Below are 14,013 nucleotides of genomic sequence, written 5' to 3'. Positions count from 1 at the left end.
ACAACTCCGAGCCTGCCACGAACATTAACCAGAACTTTAATAACAGCAAGTAGCTTAGACAAGGAACTAGGTAGGTAGGTAGGTAGGTAGGTAGCTTAGACAAGACGAAGCTCGGAGCGTTGACTTGTTGTGCCTGATTTATTTTCTAGCCCACGTACGTCCGAATCGTCCCTCCAACCAACATGGAGGACGGGCTGGTTGAAGTCGTCGCCGTAACAGTCTGAAGGGGCCAGGAAGGCCAGGGATAAGTCGCACAGTGTGATGGTGCTTCACGGTATAAATATCTTAAAATATAATCACAATTGCGACAGTTCCCTCTCGGTATTTTCACGATTAGGTAACGGCGTCTGTTTGTTGGCGGGTTCCGGGTTGATTTTAAATCCGAGTTTTTAAAAAAATCATGGAGCCTGGCCCTAGGGGTCACGCCCGGATGTAAAAAAGCAGCATGTAAACTATACGGCGGGCCCTTTTCCTAATTGTGACGGAAGCTTTAATGTTACAATGATAACGTTACAGAAAGAGTCCCATCTCATTTCACCCATCACTTCTTCTTGTGCCTCAATTTTGCCTTACATTATTCCGGTGACAATTGTTGTGTTATAAACTTGTACATGTGCATAAGAATGCTGATCACTGTGTGATACTAGTATCTTATACCGTCTAGGAGGGTATATGCATATAGGAGAGACAATGTCATAAGTCTGAAAAATATTGTGCAATAAACTTTACGTCTTAATGGCCCTTTGTATACGAAGACGACTGTCGGTATTTGTGTATGTAAGAAATCAGCTCATCAGCTTTATTGTACAGAAGGTACGGTCTGGCACTGTTCAAACATGCTGGTTCTATTATAGTATCCATTCCCAGTCTACTATTCTTCTTATCCAAGTATAGTAATCTTCATGCCTTTATATCCCACAGTTACTGAGTTCCTTGTCTAAACCACACATTTGTTGGCATAGTAACGTATACTAACGACATTACACCAACGTACAAGCGTCTCCGTGCATGTTCTCCGTCTGTAATGTAGGGGATCCAGTGTGTCTACTGTAGACAATGCGATTAGTCCAGTCACCAAGTTGTAACCATAGAAAAACGGCTTGGCTTTGCTGTGGTTGAAATATTTGTTCTCAATTGCCGTATAGCTCTAGATTTACTTTGGCTAATTCGTCTGGTTTAATCCGGTATATACACATTGATATCTATTTACTTAAAACTTAAAACGTAAACGTGAGCGTGCTGTCAACCATTGGTCTTTTGATGTGTTGATCATGAATGTTTTCGCAATAGATATTGAAACATATGCACAAGTAATAAATAATATAAAGAAGTACAACCAGCCAACAAAAAGAAGAGACCACGAGTTTCAACTTTACTGAGTGTGGGTGCATTCGAACTGAATTAATGCTGAATACAATGTACGTATAGCTATACCAGCAAGCATTTTTCCCATATCTTGTTTTTCACATAAGATATTTTGCGCTTTTTACACTTTTAACTCTGTATCAAACCGCTTGGCTTTGCGGTTACAATTCAGTCTGCGGTAGAATATTTTCAGTGACACAGGAACCTATATAGCTTCACCTTCACCTGAAAGGCATTCTGTCTGGACTTTGGACCATGGTGTGACAATAGATATTGACCATGCACTTAAATGGGGTCATATATTGCGTGGAAACTATTTTAAGCATGTTCGGCGTTTCAAAACGCATGACTTAAGGTAGAGGAGGACACTTAGCTTCCCTCGAATCTTAAGTACATGTGTATGCGTGTGGCCAGTACAAGACACCCTAATGAAAGTGTAAAGCGGTTATTTCACCATTCATTATTGATCTGCCAATCGTTTGGTGGTATAGTATGAAACTAGAGTTCGGCGACCTCATACCTCCATGAAAATTTAGAGCTTTCGTAAATTTCATACAATTGACTAATACATTAACATAATTTATGCATGGTGTTGTTCATCATTGAATAACGTACACATGTCACAATGATAAAATTCCCACTATTAATCATAAAGCGGTTTTGCAATTTTTACATCAATTATGCAAATACGTTCCTCATTTGCATAACATTTGGTATCTGCTTACATTCCACCTGTCATAATTAACTTGTGATACATTTATTAAAGTCCAGTTATTAAAAACAATGAAATTATACAATTTCCTCATTAATTATGCAAATTAAGTCCTCATTTGCATAACATTCATATCATTATGAAAATCTTTGCCTAAGCTACCTGCATGCCTAACATGCAGGCAATCCGTCGTTCCTTTCTGCAGTTATCCTCTTTGGAGTGTCTTGACAAAAACGCCCCTGCAGTTCCACAATTAAATGTTAGAGGGCTGAAAGTGGCCCCAATTTGTCATGGCACTAAAAGCTATATACCACCTAAATGTCAAGACCATGGCATGTCTGGAACAAGAGATACATTAAAAAAACACTATAATAGAATATTCTCATTGATTATGCAAATGTAATCCTAATTTGTATAATTAGTATCTTATCTTGTACAACATTGTCTAAGCTACCTACATACCAAAAATCATGAAAACCCGTTGTTCCCTTCTTGAGTTATCCTCTTCAGAAGTTTTTGACAAAAATGCCCCTGCTATCCCAAAACCAGACGCTAGGGGGCCCAAACTTATGTCATTTCTTCCTGAGCACAAGAGCTACCTAGTACTCAAAAATCGTGACCATAGCATGTTCAGAACACCGAGATAGCAAAACCGGAAGTTGCGCTGCAGTACCAAGGGGAGCCGCTAGGGGACCCAAAATCTAATCATTTCCAGCTTTCATCACACCCTACCAACACACCAAGTATGAAACCAATTCACCCAGCCGTTCTTTAGTTATCTTGTTTACACACAGACAGACACACAGACAGACAAACGCAGGGTAAACTAGACGCTAGGGGGCCACAACTTATGTCATTTCTTCCTGAGCACAAGAGCTATCTAATACTCAAAAATCGTGACCATAGCATGTTCAGAACACCAAGATAGCAAAACCGGAAGTTGCGCTGCAGTACCAAGGGGAACCGCTAGGGGGCCCAAAATCTAATCATTTCCAGCTTTCATCACACCCTATCAACACACCAAGTATGAAACCAATCCACCCAGCCGTTCTTGAGTTATTTTGTTTACACACAGACAGACACACAGACAGACAAACGCAGGGTAAACTAGAGTTCGGCGACCTCATACCTCCATGAATATTTAGAGCTTTTGTAAATTTCATGCAATTGACTAACACATTAACATAAGTTATGCATGGTGTTGTTCATCATTGACTAACGTACCCATGTCACAATTATAAAATTCCCATCATTAATCATAAAGCGGCTTTGCAATTTTGACATAAATTATGCAAATAAGGTCCTAATTACCATATTTGGTATCTGATTATATTCCACCTATGATAATTAACATGTGTAACATTTATCAAAGTCCAGTTATTGCAAACAATGGAATTATACAATTTCCTCATTAATTATGCAAAGTGAGTCCTCATTTGCATAAAATGATTATCATTACGATCATCTTTGCCCAAGCTACCTGCATACCTAAAATGAAGGCAATCCGTCGTTCCTTTCTACAGTTATCCTCTTTGGAGTGTCTTGACAAAAACACCCCTGCAGTTCCACAATTAAACGTTAGGGGACTGAAACTTGCCCCACTTTGTCATGACGCTAAAAGCTATCTACCACCCAAATGTCACGACCATATCACGTCCGGTACAAGAGAAACATTGAAAAAACTGCTATGATAGAATATTCTCATTAATTATGCAAATGTACTCCTATTTTGCATAATTAGTATCTTATCTTGTACAACATTGTCTAAGGTACCTACATACCAAAAATCATGAAAATCCGTTGTTCCCTTCTTGAGTTATCCTCGTCAGAAGTTTTTGACAAAAATGCCCCTGCTATCCCAAAACTAGACGCTAGGGGGCCCAAACTTATGTCATTTATTCCTGGGCCCAAGAGCTATCTAATACTCAAAAATCATGACCATAGCGTGTTCAGAACATCGAGATAGTAAAACCGGAAGTTGCGCTGCAGTACCAGGGGGAGCTGCTAGGGGGCCCAAATCTGATCATTTTCAGCTTTCATCAAACACTACCAACACACCAAGTATGAAAACAATCCACCCAACCGTTCATGAGTTATTTTGTTTACACACAGACAGACAGACACACAGACACACAGACAAACGCAGGGTAAACTAGAGTTCGGCGACCTCATACCTCCATGAAAATTTAGAGCTTTCGTAAATTTCATGCAATTGACTAGCACATTAACATAATTTATGCATGGTATTGTTCATCATTGACTAACGTACACATGTCACCATTATAAAATTCCCATTATTAATCATAAAGCGTTTTTGCAATTTTTACATAAATTATGCAAATAAGTTCCTCATTACCATATTTGGTATCTGTTTATATTCCACCTATCATAGTTAGCATGTGTTACATTTATTGAAGTCCAGTTATTGAAAACAATGGAATTATACAATTTCCTCATTAATCATGCAAATTAAGTCCTCATTTGCATAAAATGTATATCATTATGAACATATTTGCCTAAGGTACCCGCATGCCTAGTATGATGCCAATCCATCAATCCTTTCTGCAGTTATCCTCTTTAGAATGTCTTGACAAAAACGCCCCTGCAGTTCCGCAATTAAATGTTAGGGGGCTAAAATCTGCCCCACTTTGTCATGACACTGCAAGCTATCTACCAGCCAAATGTCAAGACCATATCACATCCAGGACAAGAGATACATTGAAAAAACTGCCATGATATAATATCCTCATTAATTATGCAAATGTACTCCTATTTTGCATAATTAGTATTTAATCTTGTACAAAATTGTCTAAGGTACCTACATACCAAAAATGATGAAAATCCGTTGTTCCCTTCTTGAGTTATCCTCGTCAGAAGTTTTTGACAAAAATGCCCCTGCTATTCCCAAACTAGACGCTAGGGGGCCCTAACTTACGTAATTTTTTCCTGAGCACAAGAGCTATCTAATGCTTAAAAATCTTGACCATAGCATGTTCAGAACACCGAGATAGCAAAACCGGAAGTTGCGCTGCAGTACCAAGGCCACACACCAGGGGGCCCAAAATTGACCTTGACCTTCGTCTTCCCAACCCCTACCTACATACCAAATATCATCGTAGTCCATCAAGAGGTTCTCAAGTTATGATGACCACAAATATGCGGACACACAGACACACACACAAACACACACACACACAAACACACACACACACAGACACACTCAAAACTATACCTCCATTTTTTCATGGAGGTAAATATAACCTCCATGACATTTCATGGAGGTAAATATAACCTCCATGACATTTCATGGAGGTAAATATAACCTCCATGACATTTCATGGAGGTAAAAATCGAGCAGCACAGTCATCCAGTTTGCGATAACCTGTTGCGCGTACTGCCTAACAACCATTATAAATGTTCTCGTTCCCAGTATACGTACCGAGGTGACTGTTCGGGTCACCTGTCATTGAAGCTCTGTTTGTTTTGTGGACTGACCCATACATACGTGGGTAGTGGGCGGGTTACTCATTACTGACAAGCAGTCCATGCTTGAAGAACAGGCAGAAATGCGTCGGAGGCCGACCAGTCAGGCACAGGTTGGTGGGGTTTTACATTGCCTGGTATCTCCATGACGATATAGTGCCTCGACAGAAGTTAAAATCCACAGGTGGTCACCAAGAAAATGTGCAGCCGGTCGGCCGGTGTCATGCGATTCTCATGCGATTGGCACAAAACAAACAGCATGTCATGTGTACAATCTGTGTGAATGTCTCCCTGAATCATTGAGAACAGGTAGTACACCTGTGGCAAACCTGTTACGGGATCTACTTCTCTACATATCCACCCCATGATAGTGTGCACTTGGTAGCTTTCAGTGACAGTTTTGTGTAAAAGTGAAGCACATGGTTTGACAGGACACTAAACAAGCAACCGGGACCAGGATTACACAGTCGGACCCTGTGAACGGGGTCGACCGGTCTACACTGGGGATTCGTGTTAATATCTAGGCTTGAGCAACTATAATACCTCCAAACAAGACTGTGTAATACAGTAACGTTACGTTATAATCTGAAAGATTTTGGACGGACGCCTGGTCAAGGATCAGTCATCTTGGTGCATACTTTGTACTACATTGTGTTTCAGTAGTAGCTGGGTAATCAAGACGAAATATGTACACACACGTTCGAAGCAGCTCTGTAGCAAACCTCCAAGAAGATGTTAGGTACGGCCTGACCTAGCATCTGCTTGGAGATTACTCCTTGGCGACGACCGAGCATTAGTGGAATTCTACGTTCGACCACTGAACATGTTCCATCGAGCCATCTATGACAAGTTTGCAATGATAGAACACATTCATAGTCCCTATCTATGAAACAGGTGTCATTTCAGAATATCACTGGAAGAGAAAGGTTGTCTTGAAGTGAACCAGCCTGGTGAATTACTTAAGCTCGACTGGTCTAGTTAGCGGTAATCCTCGTGAGAATTATTTCCGTCCAATCTTTGTAGCAGAGTTGGCAGAGAATTGGAGAGTCCCACACGGCTCTAGGGCACATCGTGATATCTACGAACTCCTGCATACTTTGGTCTACACTGTAACGTTATCTGACAAGTGAGAGAGAAATGCGTCGGAAAGTGAACCGCCAGGTCAGTTTTCTCAATATCAGAGTCTCCTATTCATCCCTATTTACATCGTTATAGCTCCATGAGCCTTAACACCAAGCAGATCCTACGATGGCATAAGAGCGCATAAGATAGTACCAAGGAGGTTATATAACCAAGGAGGTTATATAACCTCCTTAATAGGAGGTTACATAACCTCCTTGATAGTACTAAACTGGCCAAGGAATGTAGTCAGCCAAGAGGTGCCCATTTGCCATGTAGCCCCGGTAGCGAAACATACTCCTAAGCCGGCTTCACTCCTCTGCGAGCTTTTGATACTCATATGCCACAGCAAGATCTGCTTGGAGATTACTTAGAGGGGCCCTCGGACTCACTGAGGGTATGCCGTTATATCTACAAACGCGGCGATCCTAGCTACTACTACTACTAGTACTAGTATATCGTGACCAGTAATTTCTGACAACGTACAGAATGCGTCGAAACGTGTTCAGCCCGACGCAGGTCAGTCGGTTTTCATGTTGTGATGCTGAAATTACTGAATCAAGGATGGCTAGTCTCTTTCCATTATCAAAGCAAAATTCCCTTATGATCAAATGAAGCAATGTAAATATCTAAACATTTCACTTGTAAAATCATTCAAAGGTTAACTGACTGCTATTTTACGCCATTGCCATATATATGGTGGTATTTTCTTAGCCTAGCTTATCATAACAATTAGTCATCAATGTTAAAGTATCCTCAATCATATGTAAGTTGGTCGTGGGATGGCCAGCTCATGATCTAAGTGTAAACTATATCATCAAAGAGAGCCTAGTGACACAAGCTAGGAGGAGGTACCATGTAAGTGTTGGTATGTATCACCATAAAGGAGGTTTTAGTATGACTGACAAACCAGTTGGCCTCGCACCGTCTCAAAAGTTGTCTAGATCTGATGACTGGCCGACCGACCGGTCGATGACCGAACGGTCGACGACTCTTGACCCTACAGTCAGCAGTGACAAAGATCAACACCATGTGTGTATGACAGAATAAATGTAAATAAATGTATTAAGGATTTCATATGTTGTTGTACTGACTAAAGACTAGTTTTGTAAGGGCTCCATCGGAAATCAATTATTTTTACAGAAGGAACCATCGATAGATTTCTAGATAAATGTATTAGACTGACTGATGGCATTCCCTGTAGCTAAAACTTAGTCTCTACCAGACTCCGGATCGCTGGAAAAATCGTAGAAATGGAACAAATAGAGGAGTAAGCCGGCCAGAGGAATATAGCTGGGTAGGGAACAGCACGCAGATCGCGTACTGTTTTTTCTACGATTTTTCCAGCGATCCGGAGTCTGGTAGAGACTAGCTAAAACTGGTAGCGTCGCATACAATAGTGGCTTCCCGTTGGAAAGAGAATGAATGATCAAACATTTTTTTATTCGCCGTGTTGTCCCATTGACAACTTCCCTGCTGAGATTTTCATATTGCTTCCTTATCCGTTTTTCTCCGTGACCTGTCAATTGATTTTTTTTTTACCTGCCCAACTCGGTACCTCAGCGTGCCAGGCCAGCAACGATCCCTGCACACCGTCGTTATGTACGGGAGGTATGGATGGTGTAACGTTCACCTTTCGTGCTAGTAATTTGCAACGGCATATTTAGAGCGAAACGAGACAACCGTTAAAAACGGCGTTTTTAAAAGTTAAAAGTTAGCTAAAATCATTTGGATAATACAATAGTCTACCTATGTTTCTAGTTCTATGGCCCTTTTTGCCACAGAGTTATACAGGCACTACAGCAGGGGGCTAGAAAACACTTATTTACTGAAAAATGTTTACTGAACACAATTAGAAAGTAAATTTGATGTGGGTTTGCTTCGGTTGCTAGAAATAATAGGTCAGCAATAACAAACTTGCAGATTTGTTTTCGTAACAGCGTGGAGCACAGTGCCTATAACGTGAAGAGGGCAATGTCAACCTGATAAATCATTTAAGTACAATCAAGTAGGTTAGAAATAGACCTTCGTCCTGCTCCGCCACCCCTTCTGTTTCGTGATGGGATCTTCCAGAACCAACCTTTCCACTTTTCATTAGACAATTAAAAGAGATAAGAACTTATTTTGCGCATCGCGAGCCAGTGGATGCAAGCTTGTGTGCACCCTTTCTGTATGTAACACTTAACTTGGTTTGTTATAGAAATATTCTATATTATTTATGTTGTGCACCGCACATCCGGGTGACAGCTGTAACGATTTTGTAGGGCAAGGACCAGGCCGACGACTCCACCAGAGAAGACACCACAGCCAATGGCGAAAGTCTAGTTAATGGCGAAATCTCCGAGAAGAAGCCGACCCAGCGAGCCAGTGGTAGTTTCCAGACATCTAACGCCACAATGGAAGAGGTATGTAAGACTACAGGGCTGAATATTATTATTATATATTTACCTTTCGTTTCATAACCACCACGTGCAATACCGGTGCGTAGCTTTCATATTCCTAGGTACTACTAGTAATCACTATTATGTAACGTTAGTGCTGCCAGGTGGCACCCCAGCAAGCTTCTGCTTGAGGGACAACTACCAAACACAATGGACATGTTTCCTCTCGTTTGAATCTATTGTATGGCCTAGCATATGTTTTAATCAGCCAGTGTGTTCTAGTGAGTTACTGAAGGAAGGTGACGAGGCATTTTATAGTGTAACGTTATTTGTCTTTCTTGGAATGAATGGTTCATTGATAATACTAGTAACATATTGGTTGGCATTTATCACCAACTCTGTAGGCGTAAATACATATAACGTTATAAGGCAAATAGGCAAAATTTTGGTCGAATCAAAATCATTAACCATCTTGTTTTGACGAACTTGGCAGGGTTTGAACTTTGAAGTGTGCCCTTTTGTCCTCAAAACAGACACACACCTGTTTCAGTGCCACCCCTACAAATATTGGTATAACCCAACGACCCCTCGACATGACACGCAATCAAAGATGGCCGTCAAGCAGTCGCGGAGAATTTTTCGCGAAGACATTTGTGGTTTTCTGACGATTCTGCCCCAGTTACTCTTACTTTAGTGACGGAGCAGGGATGAAAATGTTGCAAGGTATAAGAAGATGTTGCCTCCATTATTTTTACAGGACAAAATGATCAGTATCAAGACGGTGACATCTCCGATAAGGCCGGTGGAGGCCAACGGCATCCGCCTGCGATTCCGCATGAAAGTCATCGTTGCTGTGGTCGCCTTCGTCGCCCTGATCATGCTGTTCTACCCCAGCTGCAAGACTACCACCTATCCTGCGGACCGTTTCGGCCAGCAGACGGCTTACAACAGCACGTACCCCATGACCGCGCCGTGGTTTTCCGACAGGGGGACTCACTACCGGATCGCTCTCATCACCGATCTCGACCACGCCTCCAAGAACGACGAGAAGACGTGGAAGAGTTTCTTCAAGAAGGGAGTTCTCGTCATCAAAGGAGACCGCGTGGAGGTGATCTGGGATGAGTCCAAGCCGACTGTGATGACCTCAAGCCTTGCTCAGGGCGGGAGGTCCATGGAGCTGTCTGAACTGACTGTGTTTAACGGGAGACTGTACAGCGTGGACGACAGGACAGGTGTTGTCTATGAGATAGTACAGACGGGTGACAAGACTGTGGCTGTGCCATGGGTCATCCTGGGGGACGGGAATGGGCGGTCCACAAATAAGGGTGAGTCATCACAAAGTAGCTCATTTCATAATGTATAAACCACAAGAATCAAACAATACTTACATCACAACCATATGTGCAGCATCTCCTGAACACAAGATATTGAAAAAGCAAGTTCCTCAGTAATATTATTGCACCTGACGTTCATTATTCCAAGACCTTCCCACATGTCCAATATCATAAAGATATATCCTCAACTTCTCAAGTTACGCTGTCCACAGGCAGACAGACACACTCACATATGGTACAGGAAACATTTTGGGGGGGCAAAAGTAATTTTTCATTTCTTGCACTGGTCTTGATAATATTGTCACTTTCCCTTGGTGTGAAATCTCATGATCATGTTGAGATTTTTACAGAAAGTTTCTTACAAATCTCGAAGCCATTAACTTTTGAACCACGGTATTCCTTCAGGTTTTAAAGGCGAGTGGATTGCAGTGAAGGATAATACAATGTATGTGGGAGGGCTAGGAAAGGAGTGGACCACTACTACAGGTAAGTGTATCTCTATTTCAGTCATTCCAATAGTGGGAACCATAAAAGATTCCATTTTGCAACTGGACAGGTGGACAAGGAGGATTCGGCACAAGGTCGATTCCAGGAGGGCTGCCCAGAAACGCAACACAAACCACAAGGGTACCCTAACTATTATATAAACCATAAATCCATCCGAGGCCTGGTGCCAGGTAGCCTGTGTTTACACAATCTCTGGCTGGGGTTAATGACCCCCTCTTGGGTGGCAGCTGTAGGGCCAGCCACTAGGCTGGCTACTAGTAGGTGCCAGGCTGTCCTGACTGGCTAGGAACAAAACTGTCAAGCTACCTGAACATACTGATATAGCTTTAACTTCCATAAAAGATAGATGGATAAATCCAGACACTTATTACATGTAGATGCAATACAATCCTATTTATTGTGATTTTTTTCCAGGTGTTGTACAGAACACAAATCCTCAGTGGGTGAAAACCATAGGTTTCCATGGAGATGTTGCCCACCATGACTGGGTGGAGAACTACAACGCCATGAGAGAAGCTGCAGGGTGTAGCTACCCAGGTTTGTATTCCTTTCCATGTGAACCTTCAAAATGATGTGTTTTCCTTTGCTGATTCTGTGACTGAACAATATTATATTGTGTACTTACCCATGAGAAAGTCCGAAAAGGAACTTAGCAGACTTTTGAGAAGATGTGAATCATATATTGCAACAAATTGTGTAGAATGCTAAAATTAGCAGTACTAAGGATGTTTTCATTGTCCTGAAATTCAGACCTGTTTCTGTTGTGTCTACTTTGGTCTGCAAAGCTGTGGGTTTTGGAATGAACACAAGATACAAACATCTGGACCTCAGACTGTAGCCTTGTAATTTCAGATATGCAGCCTTACCAAGGTTATAAGACTGAGAAAATAATGTGAATGAATATTTTTGCTCTTGTAACAAATGCTTCAATCCAATCTTCTTGCTCCCGTGATCTGTTCAGGATACATGATCCATGAGTCAGGAGTGTGGAGCGACATCCACCAGCGCTGGTTCTTCCTCCCCCGCCGAGCCAGCCAGCTCAGCTACAACGAGGCTGACGACGAGCACAGGGCCACTAACCTCATCATCTCCTGTAGCGCAGACTTTCAGGACATCAGGGTCCAAACTATAGGGAAGCTGAACCCCATCAGGGGATTCTCCTCCTTTAAATTCATTCCAGGAACACAGGACCAAGTTGTGGTTGCCCTGAAGACAGAGGAGGACAGGGGTGCAATAGCAACCTTCATCTCAGTGTTCAGGCTGGATGGGAAATTTCTCCTCACAGATCAGAGAATAGAAGGGGACTTTAAGTATGAAGGTGTTGACTTTATTTGAAACTTTGTGTCTCCATTTCAGATCGAGTAGCCTGTGGCTTTAAATTGCTTTGTCTAATGATGTTGGCAGAATGCTTCATTTGAAATTAAAGTGAAAGTAATTTGTGAAAAAGTACCCTGAAATTGCTGTACGTAACACCACTCAGAGAGCAGTTTGTAACAAGTCACATTGACGTGGTATGAGATTGAATTGCTGGAAATGCATTTAAGATTTGTGGTGAAGCATTTTGATGCTACTTTCCCAATCCTGCTATGGTAATTGTTACATGTTACAAAACTACTGAGGTTTTATTTTTTTCAAGGCTCCTCTTTAGTCTTATACTACAGCAGTTCTTAAAAGTAATCCCCCCAAAACCCTGTATTTTTTGGTTTTGTAGGAAACAATTTTGGAAAATTCATTGACATGTATTGGGGGTTGGGCGTGAATATCATTATCTTGGTACAAGCAACAGTTTCATGTGTTGATCTGTGCTGTAATGCAGCTGCTTTTACATTTAGTGCAGTTTGGTGGCAATACTATTTTCTAAGAAGTCTTATGCTGCTTTCAGTTATAAGTGGAACATACCTCTCTAGAAGTAGAACTGTTATAATGGTTGTGCATATTGTAAGACAGAAGTGTTCTTAGATGTACAGTGCATCATACTATGCAATATGAATAAGAAATTACTAATAAAGTGGTGTCTCTAAAAATATAAAAACCTTTTGATGTTAGATTGCATAAATTCCATTTAACATGAAGAAAACAACAAAATCAAGTGTATAAAAGACCTTGGTACCACTTCAAATGAACTACAAACGTACATTTGGTTTCTAGGCAGAGTATTTTTAAACAGAATTTTTAACATGTTGTATAACTTTAATGTAGGAAGTACAAGTGTACTTTAAGTATCAAGTTAGTAGCAAACAAGTTCATGGATGATTAGTGACAGCATAAACAGCCCGTGTCTTTCGGTTTGGAAAATACTTGTTTCCTGCATTGTTTGACGTCATGCAGAGATTTAAGTGGCAGGTACACGGTCCCTGAAGGATAAAGGTTATGGTCATGCTGACTCATGCAGTGGACAATGTAAACAAACCATGGATTTAACATGACAAAATTGATCATATGAAAAGCTATGTTAGATGCAGTTAGTCCTCACATTGAAGGCTACTGAATTTGCTATACTTGACATGGTATATGTATATGGGAGTACAAAAGGTACACCACTTCAGCATGAAAGCTGACAAGTTTGTAGGTAATATGATGAAAGGTTTGATATCTAGAATTTAGAGATCTACAACATTGGTTGAACATGTATGGATTCCTCAATTATTTTATTGGTAAGTCCCATGAATTTGGTATCTTTACACAGATTTGGATGTGTACATCAGATACATGTACTGTTTTGTTCAACAGTTGTTTTTTGGTGGGTGCAGGAATAAAAATGGTAATGTTTAACAGGGATACAAAAAAATCTTATGACGACATCATGTGTTTTGAATGGATCAAAGTGTTTTCTACAGGGTGCAGGACTAAAGAATTTGTGAAATAAAATTGACATTGTAGAAAATTGAACAGGAAACAGATGTTATTTATATTTTAGGAGAGATGAAGGATATCACCAAAATTATAAACCTGGGATTCAGGCCGATTGTTAATTTTGGTCTGATGTCTGAGTTAACCACTAAATCTTTCAATGATGTGTGTGGAGACTGAATAAGTCAGATTAATGCAAAGAAAGCTCAGTTCACTAGAATAAAGGTACAGGTATAGCCTATAGCCTAATAATACCCAAATC

At 41.0% G+C, this 14,013-nt stretch overlaps 1 protein-coding gene across 2 annotated transcripts; it reads left to right on the top strand.

The window, feature by feature from the left end:
- Positions 1–6,589: 6,589 nt before the first annotated feature.
- Positions 6,590–13,787, top strand: LOC118428743 (soluble calcium-activated nucleotidase 1-like). 2 transcript variants are annotated; one of them, XM_035838932.1, is made up of 6 exons: positions 6,590–6,721; positions 8,944–9,084; positions 9,818–10,385; positions 10,800–10,880; positions 11,316–11,438; positions 11,863–13,787. In XM_035838932.1, the coding sequence occupies exons 1-6, from the start codon at positions 6,698–6,700 to the stop codon at positions 12,234–12,236; spliced, it is 1,311 nt and encodes a 436-aa protein (XP_035694825.1). In that variant the 5' UTR covers positions 6,590–6,697; the 3' UTR covers positions 12,237–13,787. The 2 variants fall into 2 exon arrangements, with proteins under 2 accessions (XP_035694825.1, XP_035694824.1); XM_035838931.1 differs by lacking the exon at positions 6,590–6,721 and adding an exon at positions 7,063–7,198.
- Positions 13,788–14,013: the final 226 nt, after the last annotated feature.

This window comes from Branchiostoma floridae, chromosome 13, assembly GCF_000003815.2.
Source record: "Branchiostoma floridae strain S238N-H82 chromosome 13, Bfl_VNyyK, whole genome shotgun sequence".
Taxonomy (NCBI): Eukaryota; Metazoa; Chordata; class Leptocardii; order Amphioxiformes; family Branchiostomatidae; genus Branchiostoma; species Branchiostoma floridae.
The sequence above is the reverse complement of the archived record's forward strand: the minus strand, read 5'-3'. Positions and strand labels throughout refer to the sequence as shown.